Source organism: Rhinopithecus roxellana, chromosome 13 (assembly GCF_007565055.1).
Source record: "Rhinopithecus roxellana isolate Shanxi Qingling chromosome 13, ASM756505v1, whole genome shotgun sequence".
NCBI classification, from domain to species: domain Eukaryota; kingdom Metazoa; phylum Chordata; class Mammalia; order Primates; family Cercopithecidae; genus Rhinopithecus; species Rhinopithecus roxellana.
In genome coordinates, this window is record NC_044561.1 from 82,527,498 (window position 1) to 82,550,034 (window position 22,537).

A 22,537-nucleotide genomic window follows, 5' to 3' on the forward strand; every position below is an offset into this window, starting at 1 on the left:
AAATATGTAGGACTACTTTAGCTTTTTATTGTATTTCATTTAATGAACTTTTATTGAGTGACCCTACAGGCCAAATACTGTGCTCGGGGATGGAGATACAAAGGTCTGTAAATCTTTGTCTCTTCCCTCAAGTTATAGTTCAGCTAGAGGAGAAAAAGACAGTTGTGTTGTCCCAATTTGGATGGAAACCACGTGATTCTACCTTAAGTACTTGCTGAAAAAGCTGAAAGGATGTCAAAACTTGCAGGATCAGGATGCCACTATACAATCCTACAATGTAAGAAATCTCCTGACCATCTTCCAGCTCAAAGTCTTGCCCCAGGGAATAGGCGCCTGACTTTAAAAAGTATACAGGCCTGAGTCACATCCCTCAGGTTCTATTTCTGGTTCTGCTACTGGATCGCCATGTGGCTTGCACAACACAGATAACCACACCCTTCCTACAAACAGGCAAGAATCCCAAGGAGCCCTCTGAGCGAGCGACCTCCATACCCCAAGTGAGGTTAGGTTCCAGGAACCAAGGGGCCGGCTGAACTCCTCACCGGGGCACGCTCTTCCTTAGTGCCAAAGCCACTCATCTTAGTGTGAAATTAGAGCTGCGATTTTGGCACGGTCAGAGGGTCTTCGACTCGTTCCCTGGTGGGAATCCAGAAGCTAAACCTAAAAATAGTTTGCATTTGAAAAGCCTTGACACTTTTCTCACTGAGATTTGTGTGTGTATGTGTGTGTGTGTGTGTGTGTGTGTGCGCGGTTCACGTTGCACTAGAGGAAAATAGAATGGGCGCGCAGGAGATAGAGTGACGCTACGGACGATCTAGGCTGCCGGGGCAGAAGGCGGGCAGAGGCCGCCCTGCGCTTCTGCGACTCTGGAAAGGAGGTCACAGCGCGTCGCCCGCTGGAGAACTTCATTTCCCAGGAGCACTTGCGGCCCGCGGCAGGGCGGGGCGACGTGCCCAATGCCAGTCCATTGACTCCCATCGTGCTGAAGGCCGCCAGCCTGATTGGAGGACTGTCTCGCGGTGCATCTCGGGATTTGTAGTACAACGTGTGCGTGAGAGCAGCTCGTTTGTGATTCGAGGCGCCTCCTCGGCACTCTGAGCGCGTCCCCTCTAAGTTTTGGCGCGGACGGGCTAGTGTCCCGCGAGGCGAGTTTGGGCTGTGTGCGCGTGCGTAGCACCCAAGGGGCCGACCGGCACCTCCCGAGGGGCGGGGCCTTCGGTTCCGCGTCGACACCGCCTTCCTGCCCCGCCCCTCGCCGTGACCGGCCCGCCCCTCCTTCCTGGAGCCACAGCTGAGGCAGCGGTGGTGGCGGTAGCGGCGGCAGCAGCCGGCCTGGGGGCGGCGAGTGGCCCGCGCGACACGCGCCGGCCTCGACCCTATGCTTTGATTCGCGTGGCGCAGGCGCCTACTGCCCCGCCGGCGGGGCCCGGGCTTCCTGCCGCGGGATGTTCTCCCGAAGGAGCCACGGGGATGTGAAGAAGTCCACCCAGAAGGTGCTGGACCCGAAGAAGGACGTGCTGACCCGCCTGAAGCACCTGCGGGCGCTGCTGGGTGAGGCGCGCGCCGGGCGCGGGGGTCGGGGCACCGGGGTAGGGGCACCTGCTGGGAAGGCGCCCTTCTGGGCAGGGGTCGGTGGCTGGGAGGCTGGGGAGGGGGATAGGTGGGCGTCCGACCCCTCTTCCCTGGATCTGGGCTTGGACCCCTGGGGCTTTGTTTCCGGAAAGCCGCAGCCTGGCCCTCGGGCACTGCTCCAGTCGCCCTCGAGTTAAACTTAGCCCAGATTCTCGCTGGGCGCCTGCGCTCCCGGAGAACCTGGAGGCCGGGCGCAGAGGTACCTGTCCCCTCTCCTCCCAGCAAGTGAACTGGATCGCAAGTGGTCATCACGCGCACACATTGAACTGTCACCTCCCCCTTTCATTTTTAAAATTTTATTTTTGAGTCTGAGACTCTCAGTAGACCGAGACCCCAAGTGAACCCAGCACAGACCTAATTGGGCTCTCGTCTCTGTCATCCTCCTTTTAAATTTTATTTTTACTTTTGAGTGTGAGACCCCAAATAGACTGAGATTCCAAGTGATCCCAGCGCAGATTTATCATCTGTTTTCCCATGCTGCTTTTTACATTTAATTTTTATTTTGGGTTTGGCTGCTTCAGTTTCTTTGTGTCCTTGGAGTGAAGGGGCCTTCTCTTCCTGCTTGGAGAGAGGGGTGGTTTTCTTGGGTTCAGGGAGGCTGCTTCTCCTTTATTACCGGCGTGACAGTGATGGTGTCTGCCACCTTCTGGTTTATGGCCTGCCGGGTGGAAGTTCTGAGGAGCTCAGGTGGGCTTGGAGTTGACCTGTGATGAAGCTCACCCCTGTGGTTGTGAAGTGTCCACAAGGCTTCCTGTCACCTGCTGCATGTGATCTGTAGCTGGTTCGCCTAGGCTATGTTTTGTTTTCTGTATTTTTTGCCTCCTAAGTCTTTTCTTTAGGATGAAAACACCTTTGCTGTCTATAGATACACTTGCCTGTGTTTTTGGTGGCGAAGGAAAGAACGCCTTATGTTTCTTTTAGGTGTCTTTTAGTCCTAAAATTCACAAAAATTGCCTAGTGCTAATGTGTCTGTCACTTGAAAGAATATTGCATAAAATGATTTAACATGTGAGGATTTTAAATAAAGATCTTGTTCATGAGATCAGAAGTTGCTGATTATTTCTATTTATATTCTACCTCTGAGGGGGAAAAGAACCCAAGCCAAACCAAAGCACACCTGAATTGGCCAAGTGAAGTTATTCACAGTCTCACATTCCTTGAGGTTACACTGACTTGTTCAGTTTGAAATGAAATGTAAATTAGTTACTGTTACAGGGATTCGTTTTCAAGACTTTTGAGAGTGAAGTGTGGTGTTCTTGATAAACTGAATTTTCTACTTCCTGTAGATACCATGCACTCACAGGTTGCACAATACACAGGTTGCATTGTGTGGAGTTCCTAGTAGTGACTGATTAACACCTACTGCAGGGACATTTTTGATAAAGGAGAGTTGAGCTGTGTTTTAAAGCATTTGATACTTTGAGACTTTTTCTGTGCTTTAGCATTTACACTTTTGTTCTGTCCAGGTCTGCAAGATTAAGTTGGCTACATTTTATAAAGGCAGAATCAAGTAAACCTAGATCAGGTTACTTCTTAGCACACAGTACATTGTTCCTATTCTGAGAAAGTTGTTTCTTTTCAAGTTTGTGGAATTGTAGTTCACTCTAAGGTGTAGTTTCTTATTTTAGGGAACTTTCTTTTATCATTTCCGGGAACTCTTCATGACCTCTGTTTTGTAACATGGAGAGGTTCTTTTATATTTCCTTAGGTGTATGATTTTTGTTGATATACTTATGGGAGGAGTGGCGCAGTTTGCTTTGTTTATTACTGTGATCTTTGTAGGGACTAGATTTTTGTAAAATGTGTCTGAGGAGTTCTAGTCATAATATTTAATGTAAACTTTCACTTGCTCCTGTGATTTATTCAGGACTTCAGAAATAGTACATTAATGCACTAGTTCCTACCTAATCCCATATTCTGTTTGGTTGCTACTCAAAAAGAAGTCTGCTTAGAAAACAAAGGCCTCTTGAACTAAAAGTTAGGAATTAAGCCAAGATCAAGGAAACTATTTGAAAGAAATGAATAGTAATTACTATTGTATTTTTAGGTGTGTATTTATATGACACTTTTGCTTTTCATATATTTTATCTTGAAGTGATAATAGTGATTTTTTTTTTAAGTATACAAAGATTATGCCACTGACTTGGGTATTTGCAGCCTGTCCCTGCTGCCTGCAGCTTCATGACTTGAGCTAGTTACATAGCCTGTCTTTGACCTTGGTTTCTTTGCTCTGTAAAATGGGTATGGTAATATTTGCCTTTTCAAGGATGATTGTGGGTATGATGAATAAATGACTTCAGCTTGAAGTAGACCTTTAACAGTTTCCTTTCCCAACATATCTCCCACCATTAATAGGATTGGACAAGTATTTTGATAGGTAATTTTTCTCGGTCTTTCTTATTTTTGATACCAGTGATGGATTTGTTCTCTTTCCTAAGAAGTAGTCTGTATTTAAAACAACTGGGTGAGAAACATAAAATTAGTTGTGGAAGTAGAGTATTTCTTAGTGCCATGGTAATAACTCCCATTTGGATGTAGATACTTTGGCCTGGCTATATATTATAGACTGGTCTGGTATGATTAACTTTATTTTACAGAGGGGTAAACTGAGGCACAGGCCAGTTTGACACATTGCGTCAAGACATGGAGCAGATTTTACTTATGTTAGAGGAAGAACAAAGAACAGTTAGGTCCTGTGACTTCCAGTTCTCCCTACACTGTTGACAAAACAAAAACCACAAAACCCTCTGTATTACCATATTGCTCCAGCAAAGATTCCCTGTCTTTTTTTTTTTAACAGGGTCTTGCTCTGTTGTCCAGGCTGGGGTGCAGTAGTTTGACCTGGGCTCAACTACTACAGCCTTGGCCTCCCAGGCTCAAGTAATCTCCCACTTCAGCCCCCGGAGTAGCTGGGACTACAGGCATGCACCACTACACTAGGCTCATTTTTTTTTTTTTGAAATGGAGTCTCACTCTGTCACCCAGGCTGGAGTGCACTGGTGCCATCTTGGCTCACTGCGACCTCCGCCTCCTGGGTTCAAGTGATTCTCATGCCTCAGCCTCCTGAGTAGCTGGGATTACAGGTGTGTACCACTGGGCCTGGCTAATTTTTGTGTTTTTAGTAGACAGAGGGTTTCACCGTGTTGGCCAGGCTGGTCTTGAACTCCTGGCTTCAGGTGATCTGCCCGACTCGGCCTCCTAAAGTGCTGGGATTACAGGTGTGAGCCGCCACGCCCTGCCAGATTTTTATATTTTTTGTAGAGATGGGGTTTTGCCATGTTGCTCAGGCTGGTCTTGAACTCACAGACTCAAACAGTCCTTCCACTTCAGCCTTCCAAAGTGTTGGGCTTACAGGCATGAGCCACCATGCCTGGCCAGATGGTGTGTCTAATTAAAAGTTGAGTGTTTACTTTGAGTCCCAGATTAGGATATAGAAATGGCATTGATATAGTGAGAAGAACAGATAACAAAATAATAGTAAATGTATGGTGTGTTATGTAATTAGATGGTCGGGTATATGGTAGAATCCATTATAGGATTTCAAAGAACAAAAGAGATAATTAAGAATGTCACAAAAATAAGGGCATCTTTAAGGAGGTTTGTAGTCATCTGTTCTCACGCTGCTAATAAAGATATACCCGAGACTGGGTAATTTATAAAGGAAAGAGGTTTGACTGACTCACAGTTCCATATGCCTCAGGAGGCCTCACAATCATGGCAGAAGGTGAATGAGAAGCAAAGTCATGTCTTCCATAGTGGCAGGCAAGAGAGCTTGTGCAGGGGAGCTCCCATTTATCAAACCATCAGATCTTGTGAGATTTATTCACTACCCTGAGAACAGTATGGGGAAAGCCACCCTCATGACTGAGTTATCTCCAGCCGGCCCAGCCCTCGACATATGGGGATTATTACAATTCCAGGTGAGATTTGGATGAGGACACAGCCAAATCATATCAACGTTTTACTTATGCTGGGCTCCAAAGAATGGTTAGACTAGTTCTGTAGAACTAGAACTATATTTTATATTATATAGAAATATAATGTGAGCCATATGTGCAATTTTAATCTTTTTTAGTGACTACATGTTAAAAAGTAAAAAGAATCAGATGAAATTAATTTTAATAGTGCATTTTATTTAAGTCCATGTTTCTAACATATATTATATCTGCAGGTAATCAATATAAAATGCTATCAGTATTTTTACATCTTTTTTTCATACAAAGGTTTTGGAATTCATTGTATATTGTATATTTACAGCACATATCGGTTCACACTAGCTGTGTTTCAGGTGCTCATTAGTCATATGTCACTAGTGGCTGCACACTGGACAGAGCAAGGTTAGAATTTGGGAAAGTAGAGGGGAAGGGCAATTCCAACCAAGGGAAGATGGAAGAGCTGGTGGCAGAAGTAATGTGGCAGTGACATAGGAGGGTGAGGAAACCAGCCTGACTTTCACTGTGTCCAGTGGGGCAGTAGCGAGGTGTGGTGTTGAGCACTGAGGACCTTTGCCCAGAGGATGTCCACAGTGTCCTGCATAGGCCAGGGGTAGGGTAGGGTCCTGGGGAATGAGTGGAACAGTAGCCTGACAAGCAGAAGCTGAGGCTGGCTGGGGGATCATAAGCCAGACTCAGGTCAAATTGTGACCTAGGTTTGGACCAGAGTAAAGAACCATCTCTCACAAATGCTGTATATACAAAGAGAGCAAAACACAGCATTGTCATATAGTTCTCTCTAGGTAGGAACAAATTGACATACAGTTTTAAATGTCTTTTATTTTATCATTAGCATTTTTCATGTTTTGTTCCTCTCATTTTTAAGTATAACCGTTTGTTAAGACCGTGTCCCATAATTTAGCCTACCATTTCCTGGATTGTTAAATTGTGTTCTTTTCTCTCCTTCCTTCTTTCCTTTTTTTCTTCCTTCCCTTTTCCTGATAGAAACAATACTGCAGTAAACATCTTGAGGAGCAGCTTTTTCTATATTTCCTTAGAATAGATTTTACTGAAGTAAGATTGCTGGGTTTGAACATTTGATGACGATTCACAGTGCTTTACTAAGTGTTGCTCCATTGGCCCTGCTAGCAGCAAGGATTGAGGCTGCCATTTTCACTGTAATCTGACTACCAATAAATGCCTTTTTATAATTTGATAATTGGTGGTAGGTATTTGGGATAATAGGAGTGTCATCTACAGAGTGAGAACAATTGGGAAGGGATCCTGGGCAAGGATGGGAAAGATGAGTTTGGTGTTCTCCATTTTGAGTTTAAGAAAAGGCAAGATCCAAGTGGCGTGTCTGAGGGGTGTGGGACATGGGATCTGGACCTTAATAAAATGATAGAATGCTATCATATGTTTAATTTTATTGGTTTTTATCATCATGACCTCATTGAATCTTTTTGCAACTGTAACAAAGGAAGTGTTCCTCTCCTCAGCTGAGGAAACTGAAGCTCAGTGAAAATAGCTACTTGTCTGCCAGCAAGTGGGAAAGCTGAGACTCATCTGATTATGAAGGCCATGTTATGCTTCTGCTAGTTATCTGATTCAAAAGGAAATTTACATATCAGAAAATATATTTATCCAGTAGAATGAATGATAACATAGAAACAAAACTCCAGCAATGTTTGCATGCCTCCCAAAAATGTTGCTGTGATGTTGGCTTCTCTCTTTCTGGTCCATTTTTCTGCATTTTTCTAGGGAGACTTAGGATTATCATATTTGATTTGAGCGTTGGCAGACGATAAACAGTCTCCTCCAGTGTTTTAGTGTTCATTGCCTTCCCTGTAACCTTGGCAGGCCTAGCAGGTGATAAATATTTGCATGGACATTAATGCCACGTGGACATTCTACAACTAGAACAAAGCTGGGAGGTGTAATTTCAGACTCTTCAGGCAGTCTTAGTATGGTCTATCTCAGTTGACCTTGTTTGGTACAAAGTGATTTTGTCATAATGCTTCCTTTGCTATTTTTTCATCAATTACATTTATAACCTCTGGAATGTAAATGGAACTTTGGACACGTATATGTAGCACAAATACACCATCCCTGCCTCTAAGGCTTGAGGTTGTCTAGACTTCTGATGTGAGAAAAGTGAACATAGGGTAAATGTCCGAGCTCAGATGTTTTGTTTAAGATACTAAAAAAGTTTGGCTTCCATCTTTTACTCTGAGAAGAGAGATAATTGGTAGGTCTAGAATATTTTGCTGTAAACTTTTATAATTTGGATTTTTATTTTGTAAGTACTTTATTTGTGGACAGGCATAATACTTTTACTAGGTGTTTAGAGTACTGATCTTTGGTTACCAAACTGAGTATCAAGATAGAACTACAAATAATTTTTTTATTTAGAAAAAACTTGGCCGGGCATGGTGGCTCACGCCTATAATCCCAACACTTTAGGAGGCCGAGGTGGGCAGATCACGAGGTCAGGAGTTCAAGACCAGCCTGGCCAGCATGGTGAAACACCATCTCTACTAAAAATACAAAAATTAGCCAGGCATGGCTGCTTGGGAGGCTGAGGCAGGAGAATGGCTTGAACCTGGGAGGTGGAGGTTGTAGTGAGCAGAGATCGCACCACTGCACTCCAGCCTGGGCAACAGAGTAAGACTCTCAAAAAAAAAAAAAAAAAAAACCGCAAAACAACAACAACAAAAAACCTTGATTTTCAAAATAACAAATGGTTTCAATTTGAATTTTAAAACTTTTTAAAAAGAAGACATATAAATTATTGTTCTGTGAAATTAAGAATAACTAATATAATGTGTTAAACAATTATCTTGTCCTTGAAGTTAAAAATAAATCAAGCTGGGTGCTATTGCTCATGCCTGTAATCCCAACACTTTGCGAGAGTTAAGTGAGAAGATCAGCCCAGAAGTTCAGTACCAGCCTGGGCAATATAGTGAGACCCCTTCTCTACAAAACAATGAAGAAATTAGCTGGGTATGCTTGCATGTGCTGTGGCCCCAGCTCCTCGGGAGGCTGAGGCTGGAGGATCACTTGGGCCCAGGAGGTCAAGGCTACAGTGAACCTTGATCGTGCCACTGCACTCCAGCTTAGGTGACAGAGCAAGACCCTGTATCTACAACAACAAAAATCAAGTCACAAGCATTGTTTTAAAGAGTGTGTGAGTGCATATGTGTTCGCGTGCATGTCTGACATAAGTAAGTCTGTGTTTAGATGTTAATAAGGCACAAGCCCAGGATTTATGGTTTGGCAGGAGAAATAGCCATGTAAACAATGAAATTTACCATGAGGGTTTTGAGTGGCACTGAGGAGTGTGGTGGAACCATAGAGGTGGGCACAGGTGCAGAGGAGGAACAGCAGCAAGACCTCCTGGAGACACCAGCCAGTGCTTCTTTAGGGAGGTTAGGTCTGAAGTAGGTTTTGAATAACGGATAAAGGATTTTACTGGGGGACAAGTTGGGGATGAGGGTACTATAGAGAGAGGAACGTGTGCAAAGGTAATGGTGTGTAGCACCATGGAGTTAAGTGCACAGTGTTTTATCCCATGGTGTAGGTAGATGTTGGGACTCCAGTGAGAGTTCTAAGCAGAAGAGGAGCCAAATCCTGTCTCTTCCCATTTAGTGTCTGAGAATCCCATTCTCCTCTGAGATTTGAAACCTAGATGCTGGGAGAGAGAGAGCTCCCTTCCTTTGGATTGCAAGCCCTGAAGATACAGTCTGGGCTGCTGGCATTTGTTTTTCCCAACATGTGGGGAGCACATGCCTTAAATTGAATTCCACACTCACAGGGAATGACAATAGAGAGGTGGAGAGTGAGAAGAAGCCCATGAGTCCTGAGTTTGGCCCTGTCTTTGCCAGGTCCGTCCTGAGCTGCTCAGTTGCAGGAACTGGTAACATGTTAACTAGCTTGAGTCATGTTTCTGGGTCTTGCAGTTGGAAGAACACCTAACATGGAGGTGTTTGTGTGTATGGAGATTTGACTTTTATATTTTTTTAGAACTGGAGGAATTTGAGTTTATATAGAAGTAACTAATAAAGAGCGAAATTGAAGAAACGGGGGATAATAATGCAGAACGGTGTGATCTGCAGTGAGATTGAGAGCCTGGGGTGAGAGATCAGGCTTAACAGGAGGGACACCTCTTCTTCTAAGGCCACTTGAAGGAAGTAGGAATGGGGTGCTGGGTGATGGGGACAGGGAGGGAGTTCTCACATCATGGCTTCTGTCCCCTCTGTGAAGGTAACAGGTGAAGTCATTTGCTGAGCCAGTTTTCTCACTCGTGGTGATAGGAACTTGAATATGTCTTGCTCCCTCTTCTGTGCCACATAACCTCTTAAAAAAAGGACATCTGTTATCTGGAAGGCTTTGTTTTTTTTCCTTAGGGAGTGACTGAAAAATGCATTTAACGTTTATGTTAAATATTCACTAAGAAGGCAGAAAATCTATATAGAATGAGGCCAGTTTAAGTCGCACAGATGTGGTATGCCCTTCCACTCAATGACCATGTGCCCCAGAGTGGACCTAAGGTGGGACATAGGAACCCGCCGTGTCGCCCATAGTCTTCTTTCTTTTATGCCTTTCACTGTGAGAGCATCCCCCTGCTGGGTATGACTCCAGAGTTAAAGGATCATTTTAATTTTTTCTACTTTTGCCTTTCTTGTGACTTAACCGCATGTAAAATGTAACTCTGTTGATATCTCAAAGTCATGTACCTGTTTACACTTTTGCAAAATGTCTTCTCATATCCTTATTTAATCAAATTACTACCTTAAGCAATCAGTTCATATTAATTATAAAAGAAATTTATTAAATATCTATTGGTGAATGTGTTTTAGGTGGTCTCCAATACAGGTTATTTTACATAGTTAAAGCCTCCTGAATGTATCAATACAAATAGCATTTTCCGGTGAGAGGATCCAGAATCCACTAGCAAAATCTAGCAATTGAGAATTTGATAAAGTTAAAATAGGAATTTTAGAAAGATTATGTCATTTAAAGGATTGACCATATAGATTCTTAGTAGATTGTTTCTGAGTTCATTCTGAATCCTCAATTCAGGGTTTTAGCCTTAATTTTCAGAAAAGTGATGTTTCATAACCATTTTATGTCTTTTGTATTGTTTTGGAAACTAAAGCCACAGCTATTTTAAAAGTAGTTGTAATCTTTTTTTTTTTTTTTTTGAGACGGAGTCTCCCTTTGTCACGTAGGCTGGAGTTCAGTGGTGCAATCTCGGCTCACTGCAACCTCTGCCTCCTGGGTTGAAGCGATTCTCATGCCTTAGCCACCTGAGTAGCTGGGATCACAGGCTTGCTCCACCATGCCTGGCTAATTTTTGTGTTTTTAGTAGAGACAAGGTTTTGCCGTGTTGGCTATTCTGGTCTTGAAATCCTCGCCTCCAGTGATTAGTTCACCTCGGCCTCCCAAAGTGCTGGGATTACAGGCGTGAGCCACTGACCCTGGACAAAGTAGTAATCAAATTTTGATATTACAATTATGGTTAAGTTAAAAAAATTCCTTTTGATAAAGTTCAGGAGCCCATGGATATTGTGTTTGATTTCAAGTGATGACGCATATTCATTGAACCTTAGCCATGCCTGAAAGTACAAGCATGGTACTTGTGACATTGCTTGTGCCTGACTATGAGAGCCCTAAGAATGTGCTGCTTCTCCTGCTGTGGGGAGCATGATTGACTGATGGCCCTAGCTGCTGCTCCCTGAATCTACCAATTTTGAGCCAAAGCTTAGTTTCCCTTGGGAAGCTCTTAGCCCATTACTGAGCACTGCAGGAGTATTAATGCTACCTATTCCTGCACACTTCAGATGCCTCTGAAGGGCCACTTTGGCTTGAGGACTTCCTGTTGGCCTAAGACCTTCTCAGAACTGTGTTGAAGTCTGACACTCTTCCTACTCAACCTTCCTTCATTCCCCACTCCCCTTCCCAGGGGTCAGACCTGCATTGTGGTCTAAATCCTCTCCCTGCCATCACCAGCTCCTTCTCATTTATCCTCCATGGTCATTTTCCCCAATAAATCTCTCGCATGTCTAACCCTGTCTTGGCCTCTACTTCTCAGAGAACCCAAACTAATCTACCATCCATTTCCTGGAAGCTGTTGTCCATCCTGCCATCTACAGTTTTTCCAGGAGACAGTGCCAACACTTTATATCTTCCATGTGGGCTTTCTTCATCCTCTTGCCCTGAACGTATCTCTTCTCAGAATTCCCACAGCACTTTGTACCTTTTGTTTGGTATTAATGGCCTTTGACTTTGCACCATGCTTATTTTCTTATTTATTTTCTTATTTATTTATTTATTTATTTGAGATGGAGTCTTGCAGCCCAGGCTAGGGTGCAGTGGTGCGATCTTGGCTTACTGCAACCTCTGCCTCCTGAGTTCAAGTGATTCTCCTGCCTCAGCCTCCTGAGTAGCTGGGATTACAGGCACTTGCCACCGTGGCTGGCTAATTTTCATATTTTTAGTAGAGATGGGGTTTCACCGTCTTGGCCAAGCTGGTCTTGAACTCCTAACCTGTGATCCATCTACCTCAGCCTCCCAAAGTGCCGGGATTACAGGTGTGAGCCACTGCGCCTGGCCGCACCATGCTTATTTATTTATTTATTTATTTATTTATTTATTTATTTATTGAGACAAAGTCTTGCTCTGTTGCCCAGGCTGGAGTGCAGTGGCACAGTCTCCACTCACTGCAACCTTCTCCTCCCCTGTTCAAGCAAGTCTTCTGCTGCAGCCTCCCCAGTAGCTGGGATTACAGGCACGTGCCACCACGCCCAGCTAATTTTTTTTTATTACTAGTAGGGATGGGATTTCACCATGTTGGCCAGGCTGTTCTTGAACTCCTGACCTCACGATCTGCCTGCCTTGGCCTCCCAGAGTGCTGGGATTACAGGCGTGAGCCACTGCGCCTGGCCCATACCATGTTTATTTGTGTTCACGCCTTATACGTGTTCTTTCCCACTAAATGATAAGTACATAGAGAACCTGAGCAGCTTCTTTTTCATCTTGATTTCTCTTGATAACTTACTCCCCTATTTGGAATAATAATAATTAATATTTATTTAGTACTTTTTATGTGCTGAACAGTGCCACACATATTTCTACATTTATTAATGCATTTAATCTGCCCAAATGCGATAGGGATTATCATTATCCCTGTTTTACAGTTGAGATACAGACAGGTTAGGAACCTTGTTCAAGGTTACACATCCAGTTAGTGGCAGAATCAGGATCTGAACCCAGGGAGCTGGCTCAAGTTTCTTTATTCACTTAGCAGTTATATGTCCAACACAAACTATGTGCCAGACATTGTGCATAGCACTAGGCATACCAGAGCTTGCAATCTTAGTTTAGAATAAGTAACTTAAAAAAAAAAAAAAACCCCACCAACCAAAAATGTGATTTCTGAATAGCTGGATCTAAGTCTACTGGGGAGCAGAGCTGGTCCATCATGGCTTAAACAATTCCTGAAAGCCTTCCTGCCCCAAGATTGTTTTCATCAGTCAGAAGTTTCCAACATTAAATTAATGATTCAAGATCATGAATTAAGAGTGGTGGTTTCTCTCAAATGAATTCTCTAATCTCCTTTGTTTACACACATTCATTATCAGACCAATCTCTTGGATTCTAAGGGGAATAGATGTAAGAAAGGACTATTTCCGTGGACCAAAGGGAGAGAGATTGATGTTCGTAAACCTTGATGAGGGTTGGGGGAAAGAGGGGCAGCAATGCTGGAGAGCTGTTGGCAAGGGCAGGCTTAGGCAAATTCCCCAGATATTCCTTCATGGGAACAAAATTAGAGAGACATTATTGTAAAGTTTTAAATTTATAAAAACCAAAGCTGAGTCACATTCCCCCCAGTCAAAGACCTGTTACAGCTAGTGAGGAAATTGTTGTTTTACATTTCAACTTTTATTTTCAGTACAGGGGGTACATGTGCAGGTTTGTTACGTGGGTATGTTGTATGATGCTGAGGTTTGGGGTATGGATCCCGTCATCCACATAGTGAGCATAGTGCCAAATAGGTTGTTTTTCACTCATACCCCACTCCCTCCGTCCCCACTCTAGGTAGTGTACAGTGTATCTTATTGCCATGTTTATGTCCCCTTGTGCTCAGTGTTTAGCTCTCACTTACAAGTGAGAACATGTGGTATTTGGTTTTCAGTTCCTGTATTAATTCGCTTAGGTTTATGGCCTCCAGCTGCATTCATGTTGCTGTAGAAGACATGATTTCATTCTTTTTTATGGCTGTGTAGTATTCCATGGTGTGTATGTATCACATTTTCTTTATCCAGTCCACCACTAATGGGCACTTGGGTTGATTCCATGTTTTTCTGTTGTAAATAGCATGGCGATGAACATATGAGTGCATGTGTTTTTTTTTGGTAGAATGATTTATTTTTCCTTTGGGTATATACCCAGTAATGGAATTGCTGGGTCAAATGGTAACTCTCTTTTAAGTTCTTTGGGAAACTCAAAACTGCTTCCACGGTGGCTGAGCTAATTTACATTCCCACCAACAGTGTGTAAGTGTTCCCTTTTCTCCACAGCCTCAGCAGCATCTGTCATTTTTTTTTAAAACTATTTATTTATTTATTTATTTATTTTTTATTTTATTTTTTTTTTTGAGACGGAGTCTTGCTCTGTCACCCAGGCTGGAGTGCAGTGGCCGGATCTCAGCTCACTGCAAGCTCCGCCTCCCGGGTTCCCGCCATTCTTCTGCCTCAGCCTCCCGAGTAGCTGGGACTACAGGCGCCACCACCTCGCCCGGCTAGTTTTTTGTATTTTTTAGTAGAGACGGGGTTTCACCGTGTTAGCCAGGATGGTCTCGATCTCCTGACCTCATGATCCGCCTGTCTCGGCCTCCCAAAGTGCTGGGATTACAGGCTTGAGCCACCGCGCCCGGCCTTAAACTATTTAATAACCATTCTGACTGGTATGAGATGGTATCTCATTGTGGTTTTGATTTGCATTTCTTTGATGATTCGTGATGATGAGCATTTTTTTATATGTTTGTTGGCTGCTTGTATGTCTTCTTTTGTGACATATCTGTTCATGTCTTTGCCCATTTTTTAAATGGGGTTATTTGGGAAAAATTTTTAAATGAAATATTTGATAGTATTTTCAAAACTGCATGGAAGAGAGGGGAACTGAAGACATACGTTGCTTCTTTACAACTTCTGTTAAGGATCACCGTGTTTTATTTCTGTCTGGTCATATTCCTGGTGTAAACAGTGCAGACTGTCTCTATTCCGTGGACTCTATAGTATCTAATAAGATGAGGATGCATTTGACCAGTTAGGCTTGATGTGGTATAGCTTATGCTGAACTCCTGGAGTGGAAGTAAAATATCCTCTAGTCTTCCTCAACATGTGTCTGTGTCTTTGTCTGTGTGTGTCATATTGCAGATATTTGTTTTGGAAAGAATTGTTCCTTTTCTCTTTTCCTGCTCCTAAAATAAATAAATATAGAAACAGACACATCACCTTTAACTGAAGTAAAAAGTAAATAATGAACTGGAAAAATATTTGACATTTATAAGAGGAGAAATAGTTACACACATAATACATAAAAAACTATGTGTAATTAACAAGAAAAATTGTAGTAAATAAATGTTCAAAATATATGTATATGTAAATTGCAAATGGACAAATGCTAAGACCCATAAGAACGTTTTCAGTGTTTGTTCCTCACTAGTAATGTAAATATATAAACTTAGAGATTAAAATGTATTTATCCATTATATTAGCAAATCTGCTGTTGTCTTTTTTTCTCTGATGACAGTATATGGTGTGAGCTCTCTCCACTTTTGATAGGACTGTAACTTGGAACAATCTTTCTGAAAAGTCGTTTGTTAATACAGATCAATGATCTTTAAAATGTATATCCCATTTAACCCAGTTTCCTCTTTTGCAAAAGCCTATTCTGCCATCAAGAAGTGCTTTGCAGCATTGTTTGAATGTTAATTTTTTTTATTGAGGTGAAATTCACATAACATAAAGTTAATCATTTTAGACCATGCTTGGTGGCTCACACCTGTAATCCCAGCACTTTGGGAGGCTGAGGTGGGCAGATCACCTGAGGTCAGGAGTTCGAGGCCAGCCTGACCAACATGGTGAAACTAAAAATACAAAATACTCTACTAAGAATACAAAAATAAGCCGGGCGTGGTGGTGGGTGCCTGTAATCCCAGCTACTTGGGAGGCTGAGGCAAGAGAATCACTTGAACCCAGGATACAGAGGTTGCAGTGAGCTGAGGTCGTGCCACTGCACTCCAGTCTGGGTGACAGAGCGAGACTCCATCTCAGAAAAACAAAAAAACAAACAAAAAAACAAAACCAAAAGCCAAAAACCTTGAACCTAGGAGGTGGAGGATGTAGTGAGCTGAGATTGAGCTGCTGCACTCCAGCCTGGGCAACAGAGTGAGACTCTGTCTCAAAAAAAAAAAAAAAAAAAAAAAAATCTTTTAAAAGTAAACAATTCAGTGGTGCTTAGTACATTAACAGCATTTTGCAACTGCTACTTCTATCTTCTTCCAAAACATTTTCATCACCCCTGGAAAACTAACCATTAAGCATTCACTCCTTATTCCCTCCTCTCCTCAGCTCTTGACAGCCACCTGTATGTATATGTTTAACCAGACTAGGCATTTTTTTTTCTTTTCTTAATTATTCTGCTCCACTAGAAGGGTAGTATGTGTTGAGTATATTTGTATTTGTAATACTTAGGACTTTAGGTTGCAAGTGGCAGAAACCCATCTTGAACTAACTTAAGTCAAAGAGGGATTTAATGACATACATAACTAAACAGTCTAAGGGAGCATTTGGCATTCGAGGTGACTGTCCACAGTGATGTGGTCAGGATACTTACTCAGTCTCATATCCACTCTCTCTTTTCCCACCTCCCCACTTCGTGAAAAATAGTCTCTACCTTTGGTTCTGTGTTTTTGTTTTCTGTGCTTCTGCTTCATTCTCAGGCCAACTCTGCCAGGTACAGGTGTGATGGTCCCTAGCATTGCCAGCCTGACATGTCCTGGCAGCTAGTGACCCTTGAGAGGAGTGTGGCCACTCCCCTAGGGCCCGTACCCATTCCTGTACCAATCACTGGGTGAGGAAGATGAGGTACGGTGACTGGCCAGCCTGGATCCCATGTCCTGTTCCTGGAGATGGAGTACTGTGATTGGCCAGCCTGGATCACTTGTCCTGTTCCTAGAGATGGAATCTCATTCTGGCTCCTGTATTTCCGAGAAAGTAGAGGAATAGAGGAAAGGCATTCTGGCACATTCCCTCCCAGAACAGAACTGCTTGTAGCTCTGCCCATGCCCATTTGTACCACAAGACGTTCATTGACTTTTGTGCTAATAATCATAAATCATTGAGCAAACCTTAGATGACATTCTGTAAATTCTATTTAAGATTATGGGCGTAATATTTGAGGATTATTTTTCTGTTTTTTAATTAAAAAAAATTTTTTTGAGATAGGGTCTCTCTCTGTCACCCAAGCTGGAGTGCAGTGGTATGATCACAGCTCACTGAAGCCTTGATCTCCCAGGCTTAAGTGAGAGGATTATTTTTCTAGTTTGATGGGAGTAAAGGTTTGCCCTTTTAACAAATGGGATTGACCACTCTTTAGGTCTACATAGCTTAGACTATTTCCACTGTTTTTAAAGTCATTCCACATATAGTGACTGAGTGCCTGCTATTTGCAGATGAAGCCCTAGCGCTTATGGGACTTTCATTCTATTGGGGTAGATGGACAATAAATAACAGGCCGGGCACAGCGGCTCGTGCATGTAATTCTAGTACTTTGTGAGGCCCAGGCAGGTGGATTGCTTGACGCCAGGAGTTCAAGACCAACCTGGCCAACACAGTGAGACTCCATCTCTAAAAAACAAGAACAAAAAAACCAAATAACAAATATATGATACAATTTCAGGTAATGATGATAGAAAAATTAAGCTTGATAAGGGTATGTGTATGCTTATTTAGATATTGGGGTCAGGGAAGGCCTGTCTGAAGAGAGCTTTGGACTGAGACCTGGGTTAAGCAAAGGAGCAGCTTTGTGATTATTTTTGGGGAATAGTGTTCTAAGCAGAGGGAACAGTAAGTACCAGGCTCTGAGTCATAAATAGACTGGAAATCTCATGGAAGTCAATAGGGGTGGAGGGGTGGAGGATAGAAGAAGCCAGGAAAGGAGCAGGGGTGGGAGAGGGGAGATAGGGGTAAGATGGCGTGGGACTTTGGCATCCCAGTAAGGACTTGGGATGTTACTCTAAGTAAGATAAGGTGGGGCTCTCTAGTGGGGCTAAGAGCAGAGGAGTGATCTGAGCTGACCTTTAGGTCTAAAGGAATCAATGTGGTTCCCTCATAGAGACTACACTTGCTTGGTTAGCTTACCAGAGATTGGTTTTCTGAACACAAGCTTTGTAACAAAGCTTTCTTTGGCTTACTTTATAAAAGGTCAGATCTTTTGCCCAAAAACTGACCAGTGACTGGAGGCAGACAAGGGAAGAGGGAAGAGAAAGAAAGAAGCAGTGCCAGAGAAGAGAAATGAGTGGCTGCGGAAGCTGTAGCAAGCATAAGTGTTAAGGAAGATGGGGACAGACAGCCTGTGTCCCTCCTTACTGCAGCAGCGAGTAGTGATGAGAAGACAGGATGGAAACACTTTGTGGCCAGTGGGATGGCAAAGCTGGAGTATAGTGGGCCATGTAATGGGCCCACACAGTGGCCTGAGCTTGTAGCAATATGGAGACGGGCTTGCTGTTATCCCCAACTCTACTGACAGGCAGAGAACAGGCACATTAAAAAGTGCTCCTGCTGCTGACGAAAACATGGAGATCTGTCAGCGGCTGGAAAAGAATGAGACCAGAAAAATGTTGATGGGTCAGTACACCAACAATTTAATATGAATGGTTGCAAAAGGCAGCAAACACTGCAGACTGGTTCCACATCAGATATCCACCTAAATTAGGACCCCAGTTGTGCTTTATGTTGGTCTTTTCTCAATGGAAAGACCTAAGGGAATCTTGATCTTTAGCTCAGTGTTAATTGCAAACACGTAATTCTGTGAACCAGTGTTGCTAACTGAACCTTATGTCTTATTCAGAAAGTTAGCTGTGGTGTTTCAAAATATGACAGTATTAGGTTAGCTCCATACAGGAGGAGAATCATATATATTCTTCCAGAGACATCATTTCTGAGCATAAACCATCTCTTTAGCACTTTTATAGTGTGCTATGAAGAAGCTTCTGTTCTGTCAGTTGACAGTCAGTCAGCATCAGGTTTAAGCACAACAAGGAGAGGTTGACTCACATGGACTAAGGCTTCCAGGTCTTGGGAATGGGTCTCATTGTGACTGGAAATTTCATCACTTCTTTGCATTCAAAAGTGTCAAACATTTGCTCTTGCCTACTCAGTACTAGCTGCTGAATGGCTGGACAGAGAAATGTCTTTCTGCCCAGTTCTATTATTTTTTATCCTTTTCAGTGAATGATGTCTAGAGAAACACAAAGGCAGCAAAGCTCCTCTAAATAACTAGGTCATTCCAAAGCATTATGTACCATGTATGTGCTGTTACAGGAGGAGTATAATTAAAAATTGGACAGAGGAAATTTAAGTCTTTTGCTGTTTTTTACAACATTTTAGAATTGGTAAAGATACTCTTTTATATATTGTTTGGGTCTTAAGGTTTCTTCAAAGTTGAAAAGTAAGACAGGTTTGGAGAAAAGTATGGCCTGGTGTTGTGATTGATGAGTTTTTTGTGGTAAATATTCAGGCTTTGAAAAAAATCCCTTTTTCGAACACCCTGGAAGTACCCCCCAAAACAGCTTTGTAGTTTTTTTCTGGTTCTACAATTTTACATACTCCTTGTAAACATTTGGATAATAGGAATATATGAAAAATAATTTAGGTATCAAGGCGTCCTCAAATTCTGCAGTCCCCTGCCGAGCATTACTGAGATCCCAGTGAATGTGCTTTCTAGGCTGGCTCTTGCTTGGGTGCATTCCTTTCTCTCTCTCTTCCCTGCACCTGCCTTGCTTGCTGCCTCGGTTACACACACAAACACGGTTTTACATGAATAGTCATTCTGCGTGGTCTAACACTATGTTTTTGACTTAAAGCCTTGGATTTTTTTCCACATCAGTAAGTGAAGAAGGACATAAGACTTAAATGGCTGTAGTGTGTTCCACTGGACTCCTCTAACAAAATTCCCTATCACCCATCCTTCAGGTCGTGAGTTTCAGGCCTTCACATGCTGTTAGCAGATTGTGTGCCTGTGAGTGACTGCCCAGCGACCAGAAGGGCCTTCGGTTTCTTGTGTTAGGGACACAGCAGAGGTGACAATATTGGAGGCTGCTCACAAGTTGGAGATAATATGATGATTTCCTGGAGGTTAAGACGGTCCCTTGGGGAAAGCCACTTCAGTCTTTACTGAGTTAATTTCACAGAAATGCCACCCTTTTGAATTGTCTAGGAGAAAGGTCATTCCACTTGCAAACTGGCTCTGGTGTACTTTTTAAACAAACCAACTTCTGGGTGTACTTTTGTATGTAATAACTATTTAGTTCTGTGACTTGTGCCATATCTCTCCTGTGTTCTTTTTTACAACAAAATAAAACAAAATATATTTCCAGGCATGCTTCCCTTAACCTCCTCTCTCTTTTTTTTAAAGTTACAATATCTTTTTTGAAATTTTATTTTTCATTTTTTGAGACAAGGTCTAGCTCTGTTGCCCAGGCTGGAGTGCAGTGGCTCAATCATGGCTCACTGCAACTTCCACATCCCAGGCTCAAGCCAACCTCCATCTTAGCCTCCCAAGTAGTTGGGACTACAGGTACACACCACCAAGTCCCGCTAATCTTTATATTTTTTGTAGAGATGGGGTTTCACCATGTTACCTAGGCTGGTCTCGAACTCCTAGGCTCAAGTCATCTGCAGGCCTCGGCCTCCCAAAGTACTAGGATTGCAGGTGTGACCCACCGTGCCCGGCCAACTTTCTATTAGTATTACACTTAATTGAGTGAACAGTATGGGAGGCTGACTGCCTGGGTTCGAGTCCTGGCAGTGACCTACCCTTTCTAGTGGGGGTAAGAATGATACCCACCATCCTGTGGTTGTTGGAGGTTGTATAATGTATACAAAGCTGTTTTGTGAGCTGTTATTACCGCCAGTCATAATTATTTGACATGATACATTATTGGACAGCTGTAAACACTCTCCTCATCACTTTCCTGCCTCCTTAGTTGGGTGGGGGGGGCGGGTGGTGGTAGAGGTGACTACAGTTCCTAGGCTGTAGTCATTTTATTTCTGTCTCCAACTTTTCCCCTCAGGAGCGATTTTGATTATAATGTAGGCTAGCTCCAATACAGATAAAGAAAAGGAGATCCAAGTATGCATTGACTTTAAAATATCTGATGAAACTTGATTCCTAAAAGAGAGATAAATATATTAAAATGTAATATAACTCACATTTGATTTTGATATCAGTTTGTATAGTGTGTTTTATTATATTGGTACTTGATATGTGTTAAAAACGAAGTTTTAGAATCCTGCATTTGAGAAATGTGTGTCAAAAATGTTAAGTAAAAATAGCTGTACTTTTAAAAAGGTTAACACTAAGTATTTGGACTATATCTTTATACAGAATTACTTTTACACAAGGACTATCACTCCTGGTTAACCAAGTGTTACTATTTATCTGATTGCTAAGAATTTGATGTTGTACATCTGGTTTACTTTATAGGAGTAAAGAAATGAAAACAATATGCCTTCAGTAATGAAGTAGGATTAGTATTATGATTTCTGTGATCTTTTCAGTTGACACTAGTGTTTGTTTCCTGTTGGAATTGGCAAATTTTATGTCAGCTGTCTGCCTACAAGGATATTTCTGGTTGTAGGTAACAAAAAACTCAAATATAAGCAAGTAGTAAGAATTTCTTTCTCCTATAAAAAGAGGCCCCAAGGCAGGGAGGCCCCAGAATTAGCTAATTCATGGGTTTGGTGATGTTGACAGTCCATATGCTTTCCGCCTCTTAGCTTTGCCATCCTTAGTGTGGCCGGTTTGTCCTCAGGGTGGCAAAATGCCCACAGCCATTGCACTCAGACAGAATGATAGCCAAAGGCAGGAAAAAGGGGAACACTTATTCCTCAAAATCAATAAAGCTTGTCTCAGCTATCTTCATCAGACTTTCTGTTGTTTTGTATTGATCAGCATTGGGTCACAGACTTGAGTCACTGGCAAGGGGCATGTTGCCACCATAACTGGCTCAGCAGTATCAGGTCCTCCCTCTGGGACTGGGAACAGGCCAGCTTCTGAGAGGGGCACTGCTTTGTGCAGGAGAAGATCCCTGAGCAAATGGAGGCTCTGTTAGGAAGAGGGACTGTCTGTTGTGGATAGTGGGTGAGGTGAAGGAGCTGGAGAGAAAGCAACAGTGTCTGCTCCAGGCTGCTCTCAGTTTTTAGTTTAAAATACTATGGAGAATGCTTGTGGAAAGAAATGCTCAGTTATGATAAATTTTTGAATATATATTTATGGAATTTTTTTTATAATTTAAACTAGTATAGCTAGCATGTACAACATGGCTGTAATTGTATGTAAGAAACAAACCTGTCAGTGGAGCTAAAAGATGACTTTGTTTCATTTCCTATGGTCTTAGTCCCTTTGTGTTCCTATAAAGGAATACTGGGTAATTTATAAAGAAAAGAGGTTTATTTGACTCATGGTTTTGCAGGCTGTACAAGAAGCATGGCACCAGCATCTTCCTGTTTTGAGGGCCTTAGGAAGCTTCCATTCATGATAGAAGGCAAAGGGGAGTGGGCATCACATGATAAGAGAGAGGAGGTGGTGCCAGCCTCTTTGTCACAATCAGTTTTCATGGGAACGAATGGAGAGGGAACTCACTCATTACTGTAAGGACAGCACCACGATGTTCATGCGGAATC

The 22,537-nt window shown here is 42.6% G+C and overlaps 1 protein-coding gene across 8 annotated transcripts in view; it reads left to right on the forward strand.

Annotated features, from left to right (window-relative positions):
- Window positions 1-1,280: 1,280 nt before the first annotated feature.
- Window positions 1,281-22,537, forward strand: part of RALGAPA2 (Ral GTPase activating protein catalytic alpha subunit 2) — a 329,915-nt gene continuing 308,658 nt past the window's right edge. For 5 of the 8 annotated variants that reach the window (XM_030914151.1, XM_010369111.2, XM_030914152.1 and 2 more), the window contains exon 1: window positions 1,282-1,551. In XM_030914151.1, coding sequence (XP_030770011.1) covers window positions 1,446-1,551 — 106 coding nt within the window. In that variant the 5' untranslated portion in view covers window positions 1,282-1,445. Of the gene's footprint in view, window positions 1,552-22,537 lie in introns of all 8 variants that reach the window. The other 3 variants (XR_004052562.1, XM_030914150.1, XM_030914155.1) reach the window with 2 other exon arrangements.